Source organism: Phodopus roborovskii, unplaced genomic scaffold (genome assembly GCF_943737965.1).
Source record: "Phodopus roborovskii unplaced genomic scaffold, PHOROB, whole genome shotgun sequence".
Lineage (NCBI taxonomy): Eukaryota > Metazoa > Chordata > Mammalia > Rodentia > Cricetidae > Phodopus > Phodopus roborovskii.
In genome coordinates, this window is record NW_026126448.1 from 3464540 (window position 1) to 3474496 (window position 9957).

Here is a 9957-nt window from a genome sequence, read left to right on the forward strand (position 1 = left end):
AAGCAAATTAAAAGTAATAAAGTTGCTACTTACAAGCATTTCTTAAGTCTCAGTGTTTTGGCTCTTCTCTTAAGTCCTGTTTTGCCCTTATCTCTGATGAATGTCAGTCCAGTACCGTCTGGTTTTCTGTGCCTACAATGCTGCTTACCTTAATATGGTTGTCAATTTTGTTAAGCTCATACTCTGGCTTATGAATTAGAGCATGCTGTCTACTGAGCAGAATCAGCTATGGAAGCAGACTGTGGTACACAGTGACCTCTATTTAACAGACCTTTGTGATTAGGGGACGTTAGCTAAGAAAATTAAGCTTACTTCAATTTGGTAAAAATGTGTTTGTTGGTCCTACTCAACTCTTTTAATTAATTATATAAACACTATACTTTTTCATAATTTATACCTCTGAAAATAAGCAACATTTCTGAAAGTGAGAGAACTATTTCAATGTATGAGTTTGCCCCACAAATTCACAGGTTTCTTAACCTCTGTTCTTCTGCCATATACCCTTAAACAAACAGTAACCCTACCGAACACTCCTGGCACATGGTCCTGGGGTAATAAGAATGTAAACTCAATGAGTTAAGTGGAGCAAGACAGGAAGCAGCACTCCTCTTTGGTTCTAAGCTCAGCTCCAGCCTCCAGGTTTCTGCCTTGAGCTCCAATCTGGTCTTCCACCAATGGACTGAGACCCAGATTATATACATCAAATAAACCCTTTCCTCTCCAAGTTGGTTTTGGTTATGGTATTCTGTGGTGATATCTTGCTTATACAAATAAAGCCTGTCTTTGGGGTCATATATTGGAGATTACCAGTAGATAACCATAGAGGTCTGGAGGTCTGTACAGACCTCACAAATAGTATGGTAGCTGGGCAGAAATAGGATATATGCAGGGAGAAACAGAAAATCACTCTCTTGTCTGCTGAGATGCTAAGGAGGTAAGGTGTGCTGTGGCTTGCTCCTTCTATTTGAGCTCTCTTTCAGCATTTCCCTCTATATCTGAGTCCAGCTTTTTATTATCTAGATCAATTAAGAACTCCATTTACAGGATTCTATCACAGCAATAGAAACACTAACTAAAGCAAGCATTATTGTGGTTGCTACTCATGCTCTTCTCAAAGGTGATCATCCGAATAGAGAAACTTGCAGATACAAACTTGGAGTATGAGTTTTGTTGGTATAGTCACGAACCAGGGATTTCCAGAATGTTAACTACAATGATCCAATTAAGACTCTCAAAAACAGCTTTCTGGGTGATCTTTGTCTAAACACGCATGCTGTGGGTCCTGAAAGAACATAAAAATCCCTTCTACAATAGCAGCAGAGCAAGCAAGCACAAATAAACTACAGGGTAGGCAGGAGGTCAGAACTGTACAGAGTCCTGTTCTGGTCTTCAGCAACAAACACATGTATGTCTCCATGGCACAGACTCCCTATGTAGACGATTCAGTAGCTGATGGATACTCAGAATTATTACGTTTTAAAACTCTCTTCTCCAGCTAGCCTTCCTTGGTTTTAATCAAAATCAGTAACTTTAGCACTTCTAGTGTAGGCTCTGTTCGACTCTTACTGATATCTTTGATCAATAAATAATTTATTAATTATTCACTAACTACAGAGCCCAGGATCTAGTACAGGACTCGGGGCCTGGGATTCTAGGGGATTCAATGACTAATAAGACCCAGTTTCTGTCCTCAAGGAGCTCAATGCCTTTCTCCATCTCTGTCAACTCTGCCTATGGGGTCAAAAAGGCTTCATGTGACATTTTTCAGCAGAACCATTGTAGATAAGTAGGTTTTCATGTTTGTTTTTCAGATGATGGTGCTAGGACCAAGGATGAAGCTATTATAGGTATAAAGAGTGGAAATTTTAAAAAGACAAAAGCAGATAAAAAGCATGTTTTGAAAACTGCAAATAATTGAACACTGGAACAAATATAGGATTTGAATGGAAGAAAATGACATGCAGTAGGGTTAGTGTAAGGATGAAGGTAAATGAAAGAAGGCAAATAAATAAGCTTCGGCATCATACTGTGGGTAGTGGGGTCCAGGCAAATAAGGAGGTCGGATGCTTGTTTTAGAGATAGTATTTACTACTGGTGATCAAACTAAAGGAAAAGGACTTGAAAGTAGTACAGAGTAAAGAGGATTTTGTAGGAGACCAGCAACGAGATTTAAAAAGGAACTCACAGATTACTAACTATTCAATATATCTACTATTCGTTCAGTGAATAACTCAAAGCAGTAGTCTAAATGGATCCTAATTGTGCTTCCCTATTTCTCTTTTGGAGAGATGTCATGCTTCATTTGGGGTAGGGTGGTAAATGACATCTGTAAAGAGCCCTACTCTTTACAAAGAAAGCTTCTATACTTAAAAACTACAAATAAACATTATTTCATGAAGCACACTTTAATATAGGATATAAAGTAATGTACTTTTGAGGGCAGGGAAGCAAGGGTGGGTACCAGTTGGGACAGGTTTCTTTGTGGACTAATCAAAATTGAATATACCTATGAGTCACCAAAACAGGATTCAAGTGCCTACCCTGACATTAACTATATGCCTATTCTTGGACAAATTACCCAACTTCTCCAAGTTGTTATTTTTAAGAAGTTATGTGTTAGGATTTCAACAATAAACAGGAGGCACATTCCAAAAGCAACTTTGGACAATATTTAGTGAAGATGAAACCAAGAAGGGATGATGAAAGACATTGGGGCTGACAACAGGGCAGATTTCCAGCCCTAGACCTTGAGCAAATACAAAGAGAAAAGCTATAGCTATAGATTAGATGCAGTGTGTGGCCTCTGTATGGCCTATTTACCAAAGCAGAAGCCATCGAGGCAGGGAGTTCTCCCCACATCTTTCCACAAACATATTTCAGATATCCCAATAGTGGATAGGCTGAATCCAAAAAGAGGAGAACACAAGGAACTCAATGGCCATCCATGAAGGTCTATGATAAAGAAAAACTGAGCAAGATCTTGTAGGCAAATGGAATATACTATGCCTCAAACTTAATGGTTGGACACCTTTCTCTCATATAGACTTGTTTTGAGGGTCAAATGAAATTATTTATGTGAAAATACACTGTAAATTTTTAAGCAAAGTGTGCACATACAACCATTTTGAGAGCTATAATAGACAATGAGTAATAAGCCAAGACTTTTTAAGGTTGACAGATTTTAGTCTTTAAGGGTAATTGTTTTTCATTTTTAGTCAAAACTTAAAATATAAGGACAATAGTCAAACAGAAAAGGGAATTTTCTGAGTTTGAGTCTAAGTGAAAAAGTAGTTCACCAATGTGGAAGAAGTAACAGAGGCCAGGCAGGAATGAGAAGTTTTTCTTTTGTGGTCCAGAATCAGGTTGTACTATAAACACCAATTTACTTTTTTAAAAAAGTTAATTTTAAAAAAATTAACAATTATTGGCAGAGAAACATTGCATTCTTATCATGTAAATAAGCTAAGTATCGATTTAGTCATTGGTAGACCATATTCTTGGTAAAATTTTATTTAGCACACAATCCTTATAATCAAATTCACAATCACTTTTTAACCTTTTGCTAAAGTCAGCCTTTTGCTCACTATTTTTCAGCTATACTGACTTTCTTGCTATTCCTGGAACCATTGCTGCCTGAAAAGGTAGGCTTTGGCTCATTTTTCAGAGATCCAGTCGCATAGCTAACTTTATCATTCTCACCAAATTCTGTTTAAATGTCATTATCTCAATGAGGTCCACTCTGTTCAGGATTTCAGGCTCCCATTTGAGTCCTTGACTTCCCTGTTTTAGTGTTCCTTTTTCCTCCATAGTTTGTGATGCTCTAACATGTTATGTACCGTACTTCATTATTATAGTTATTTATAATGTCTCTCTCCCTTTGCTCTCTTGCTTAGATGGATAGTTGAACTTGGGGTAAGTCCCTACAGCCAGGCCTGGCCCACACTAGGAACTCAATAAATACTCATTGGTTCAATTAATTCATCATCTAGTCAGATGTATGAAAATGGTTTCAGAAGGCTCAAAAACTTTAGCACGTTTGTGTCAATGTGAAATTAAAGATACCAAAAGGCATGCTATTTTGATGTTATATTTAAAGCTCATCTGAACTTCATAAATTTTTACTTATAGGTGAAACTTCATGTGATAACTAATCTTCATTATAATTACATGTAAAAGCACCACCTTTCTATTAAAGGAAATATGAAATTAAGCATAAATCAGTACTGTAGACCATAAGACTTTGCAATTGGGACTGGGGAGATGGCTCAGAAATAAAGAGCATTTTCTGCTTTTCCAGAGGACTAGGGATTGAGTCCCTGTACTCACCTGGCAGCCCATAACTCTTTGTAACTCTGGTTTCAGAGGAGCTGACACCCTCTTCTGGCCTTCAAAGGTACCAGAGTATTCAGGTGTTTCACAGACATACATGCAGGTAAAACTCCAATGCACATAAAATAATAAACTTAAAAAAGAATAAGGGTTTGCAATTATCATATAGTAGATGACTGTAAACCCTAGAATTATATAAATAAAATGCAAAAATTCCTCAAGCAACTGGGTACTATGTGGCAGCTACAATGTAAACGTCAACACTAGCCGCTGTGTCAGTGAGTCCAAACTGGTTATAACACATATAAATGCATTTTGGGGCTTTTTTTTTTTTTTTGCAAAAGCCACACACAAGTACAGAGTTATTTTACATGATTTTCTTCGACAAAGTATTATATTCTGATGGAAAAATATGTTGAGTAAAGATGGGTTTTAAACTGTAGGTAGTTTAGGGAGCCTCTGCATAAGCCACTGTGAGGCTGCTTGGAATGAACAAAGGTTGCTTGTGTTCCAAAACGGTTCATAAACTCATGGCTTGGACTGTAGGGAAAAAAAAGCACCAAAGGGCTGACATTTTGTTGTACAGATAAATGGAAAGTCAAATTAGTAGCTCACATGACAACTTGATATGAAACTATTAAATGGCAAATGGTTTCTTTCTAGAAAATCAAACCTCTGCTTGTTATTACATGGCTAGAAAGATTATGAAGTCACTGCATGGCCATCTTTATCAATGAAGGACATGATTGTTAATGGACTTTGTCACAGATTGAACTTAATTTGGACAATGACCCTACCTCTGCTTCAGTTGTAATTAGTGTCATACATAAAAGTGTGTGTGTGTGCATGCGCACGCTTGAATGTGTTTGCTTGCGTGTTTGCTATAGGCACATTTTGGTACATGATAAATGTTTTAGGGTTTCTCTGTGCAGCAACAAACTACAACATTTAAATTAAAATTTAACTGCTCCAAAACTAGAATCAATATGTGACCTATTTCATATATTACTTGCTGAACTATTTCCAAAGAGCCAAATTAGCTTTTTAATAAATACTTGTATCATGTAATTCACATGCCAAATGAACATAACTTCCAATCGCTCAGAATGTGACTGGGTTTTGAAATAATAGCCTTTAAAGAAATCAAAAGATGAAATGAGGCATATACATGGGTCCCAATCAACTAAGATGTATTTCTTTTAAAATCTGGACATTAGATACAGGTAGAAGAGAGACTTACTGAAAGACAAAGAGATGGCCATCCATAGTCCTAGGAAAACTCTGCTAACACCACAATCTTAAACTTATGGCAATCAGAACTATGTGGGGATGAACTGCTTTTTTAAACCACCCATTTTTGGTGTTTGTTATGGCACCTAGAGATCTTAGTCCATTCATAAAATTATGAACACTGTCTTAAAACTTTAATTCATAATTCTAAATCACAAGTATCAATGATAGTGGCTACCTCACTTATGAAATAATATGAGTGAATAAATAATTCTACAGTGAGTAAAATTTCCAGACATGGAGACTTGCTTTTTAACAAACCAATATTCATATTTTAATCCTATAAGATAGACTTTTTCTAAAACACACTGCTATTCAATATGTTCCCCTTTAGATAGTTTCTATCACAATTTATCCATTTTTTAACAACAGAGCAGACATTTTCAACTTAATTGGCAGTAACTTCTTAGTGTTTTTTATTTATTGCTTCTACTTAAGATTTAATGTCCAGTATTCCAATTCATTCCCAGGCCAACTTTGTAAGATTTGTATTATACTCAACCTTATGCCCCAGTTTTTGAATGGACCAATAAGGACCTAGGTATTACTTATGCAAAGTCCTATAACTACTGATTGATGGATGATATCAGATTTGCACCAGGAATATGAGTCAGAATCCCTTATTCAAATGTATAGCTTCTCTTCTACAAATATGCTAGGAAACAGCCTGGTACTTGTAATCTGGAGATTACAAACACACACCAGATTGCGGGCCATACTGGGTGAAGATACCTGTCTCAAAACCAGACAATCAGACTATAAAGAGAGCTGGGGTTAAATGTAGTAGCTGAGTGGTTAGTGGAGTTCTTGTCTAGCATTGAATGAATGAGGCAATAGCTTCAAACCCCAGTACTTCAAACAAACACATAAAAACTCCTAAGGGGTTCTCTGTTAACCCTAAACACACACTAAGAAGAGGAATTACAGGCCGACTGATATAACTCATAACCCCACCTTGACTAAAATCCCCACACCAGAGTACCTTATCTTAACAAGCAAGCAATCCAGGCTAATACAAAAGGTAACTAAAGAGGATTACTTAAGAGTTCCCTAAATGAAAGCCTGCATGTAAATCCCTGGTATATTTCTTGAGTAGTTAGGAGATGGGGGAAATCCTCTATAGAAGTAGGTGGGTCACAACCTTATCAGTCCCAAGGGATTTTGTTAAGTGCTTTGAAAACTGAGGAGTTCATAAACAGTGCCACTGGCCAACCTGCCAGAGAACTACCAGGTAAGGTGCTGTGAGCTGTGCTGTCATTTTGTTAAGGAGGCAAAAAGGGAAACATCTGGATTGAACCTTTTGATTCCTCATTACATTAATTTTATTCAGTGTTTTAAATTCATCCCACTCACATTTACAAAACACTTCACACAGACTACTTCCTCATGAATGGAGGGAGCTCCATTCAGATCTCACCTAAAACATCAAACTTATTCTGAAATGACTGAGGTTAAAGCTTGTTCAGTGTCAATTTGCAAGTATTATAAAATATGAAAAAGCAGGCTCATGAATGCAGGAGGGTAATGTGAGGGCATTGCTTTCCAAATTCAAGGCAGCTAGGGGAAGGAATAGGAGGGGCTTTCAGGAATCCATCATGCTCACGACAAACCATTGTGGAGGCGGGCATTTAAGCCCTCAGAGGGAAGATTTTATGAAAATCATTGCCCATGAGCAGTATCAGCTAACAGCTTGGGAATCAATATGACTCATTTACCCCCAAACCTGGAGCTGCTTTCTAGAAGCTTTCTACCACCCCCTCGCCTGTGGCCTTCCCAAGTCCTTTAACATATGTTGGGGGAGGGGGGAAGCTGTGTGGCTTTAGTAGGTTCTTGACTTCAGAGCGTACATTTACTAAATCTTAAATGTCTGACAACCTCCAGCCCAAAGAGAGGCAATTAACAACACACTGATACCCTGCCCCACAACTGAGCCTCTTTCCTTCCCCCTTAACCGGAGCACTGCTTAGTGCCCACACCGTCTTATCTAGAAACACAAGCCCCGGGCTGTAGGGCTGTAGTGGCAGTAATCTGGAAGGGCACTCAGAGGGTGCATGCCTTCCCCTGTGACAATTAACGAGTCACAAAGGCTGCGGTCCCCCTGAGAACCCGCACTCAAGCTGCCTGCACCTTGGGGCCGGACTTTTTGGCGCCACCAGCTTAGCAAAGCCACCCGGTGTCGGGGAGCGGCGCTAGTCGCTGCCGGGTCGCCTGTCTAGGGACCAGGTGAGGGGACACACTGGTCCTCTCTGGCGGAAGTCGAGGGGGACAGTGGGGCGTGGCCCGAAGCCCTTGGAACGGAGTTGGTGGAAGAGACTCCAGGCCGGGTGGTGGGGTCAGGGATGCGCGGTCCCCAGGCCGGCGGCGACCACGTGGCCAGCGGGCGCCGGCGGTGGTGACGGCGGGTGGGCGGGGCGTTGGGGACGCGCTGCGGGCGCTGGGGCTCTGCTACCTGGTTCTGGAGCCGCATCTTCGTGGGGGCGGGGTCCGGAGGGCGGCGGTGGAGGCCAGGCGGGCGCGGCGGGCCAAAGACCAAGGCCGAGTCACTTCGTGCTGGGTCCCGCGCCGCTCACTCGTCCGCCCGCTACGCAATCCCTGTCGCCGCCTCTAGGGGGCGCTGGACGAGGAGGCGGAGGACACCCACCCAGAGACTGGTTCCCTTCAAGGTTAAGGGGTTGGGCTTGGAGTGTGTATGCTTAGAAAGATAAATGAACAAGTTTTCAATACAGCGGCTTATGCTGTGCTTGAATTTTAAGTGTGGTAGCTTCTTCACGGCTTAAGTATATCAACACCATTTAGACAAACTTTGGCAAGACACTGTGACAGGCACTGTGTATATGTGACTTAATTGCGATGCTTAGGAAAAACAAAACAAAATCTTCTCAGTGACAACGACTGAAGATATATTAAGTGGATGCTTTAAGCTATGTTAGTCTGTTTGCTGTGTTAAGATAATGTCTGTCCAAGTGAAGTGAGGAATAGAAACCACTGACGTGAGAAACCCAGTACCTTCCGTATCCCCCCCCCCCCCACCAGTAAATGACCAAGACTTTTGTGCACTGCAGTTTCAGGTAAAGGTGGTTGTTAACAACCAACCCTTCAGTTATTCTATGGACTCCTATACCATAACAGAGGTTTGAATAATCCATTATTACTAGCCTTGTGATAGGAAAGAGGATGAACATCAAATATGTGAAAGGAGTTTGTTTAGTCCCTCCTTGTTATTTTAAAATTATCACTCCCAGAATTCAGACCCTCACATTTGGACTGTTGAGAATGCCCACTATTGCATGAAGAAAAACACAGGAAAGTACAACACAACAAAACAAAAGACCCCAATTCTTAGTCGGACACAAATTAAAATACAGAGAAAGTCAGGTAGGAGGTGGAAGGTCTGGACTGATGTAAGTTTCATGTGAAGTTAGAACAGAACACTGGCATTTATAGATGAAGACCTGAAGCTGAAATACTCACTATGAGTCACAAGGGATCTTTGTGGGGGGGGATTCTAATTTATTGCTTTGCTTTATAGTTCTCAGCATTCTCATACTTGCCCCATTTCAAGGAGTGTAGCTTTAAAATGACCCCTCCCCCAAAACTAAAGTCAAGTTATTATGTTGTGAAAGGAATAACAACGAAACACATTTTAAGTTGGTTTCATTATAATGACACTTATTATTAAAATACATATTAACTGTATTTTCCATCATATTCAGTTCAAGTTTTACATGATTACATCTAAGCTGAACAACCACTATTTTTAAGAGCTGTCTTGTAATACAAGAGCATTGTTCTTTAAGCAAATGGGGATTTACCAACTCAGAACTCTGCTAGCAAATATAATTTTGACTCACAATTTTATTCTTATAAATTTGAGGAAATAAACATTAATGTACCAAATGATTTGGCCTTGTGATTGCTTACTGCCATAGCCTTTGAAATATCAAAAGAAAACTATGAAAGAGTGAATAGTCATCAAAGGACATTGATCATTCACACAATGGAATATTCTAGAGACATTAAAGATGTAGTCAATGAATATTTACCATCATGTTTGCAATTTATTTTATAGTTTGAAATACAGAAGGCAAAACTATGTACTTAGAAGCATTCCTTATTTGAAAGAGGAATTGACTATTTTGGAAGGGGGGAATTTTCTCCTTTTTACTTATCTATATTAGCTTTAAAGAAACAATTGTAAATGTTAAGTATTTATTTTGAATTAAAACAAATTTGTCTTGTAATGTTGAGTTATTATTATAAAAATGACTATAATGAACAAAGTCTCTTGGCAAGCTACAGGCAAAGTCTTAGTGTGGTTAACACAGTAAAGAACATGGC

General features: G+C 39.3%; 1 protein-coding gene across 1 annotated transcript in view; it reads right to left on the reverse strand.

Annotated features, from left to right (window-relative positions):
* The window catches only part of Elavl4 (ELAV like RNA binding protein 4), a 134300-nt gene extending 126071 nt beyond the window's left edge, over nt 1-8229 (reverse strand). The window contains exon 1 of the mRNA XM_051188461.1: nt 8069-8229. Within this exon, the coding sequence (XP_051044418.1) occupies nt 8069-8086 (18 nt within the window). The 5' untranslated portion in view covers nt 8087-8229. The remainder of the gene's footprint in view (nt 1-8068) is intronic.
* Between the last annotated feature and the right edge of the window lie 1728 nt (nt 8230-9957).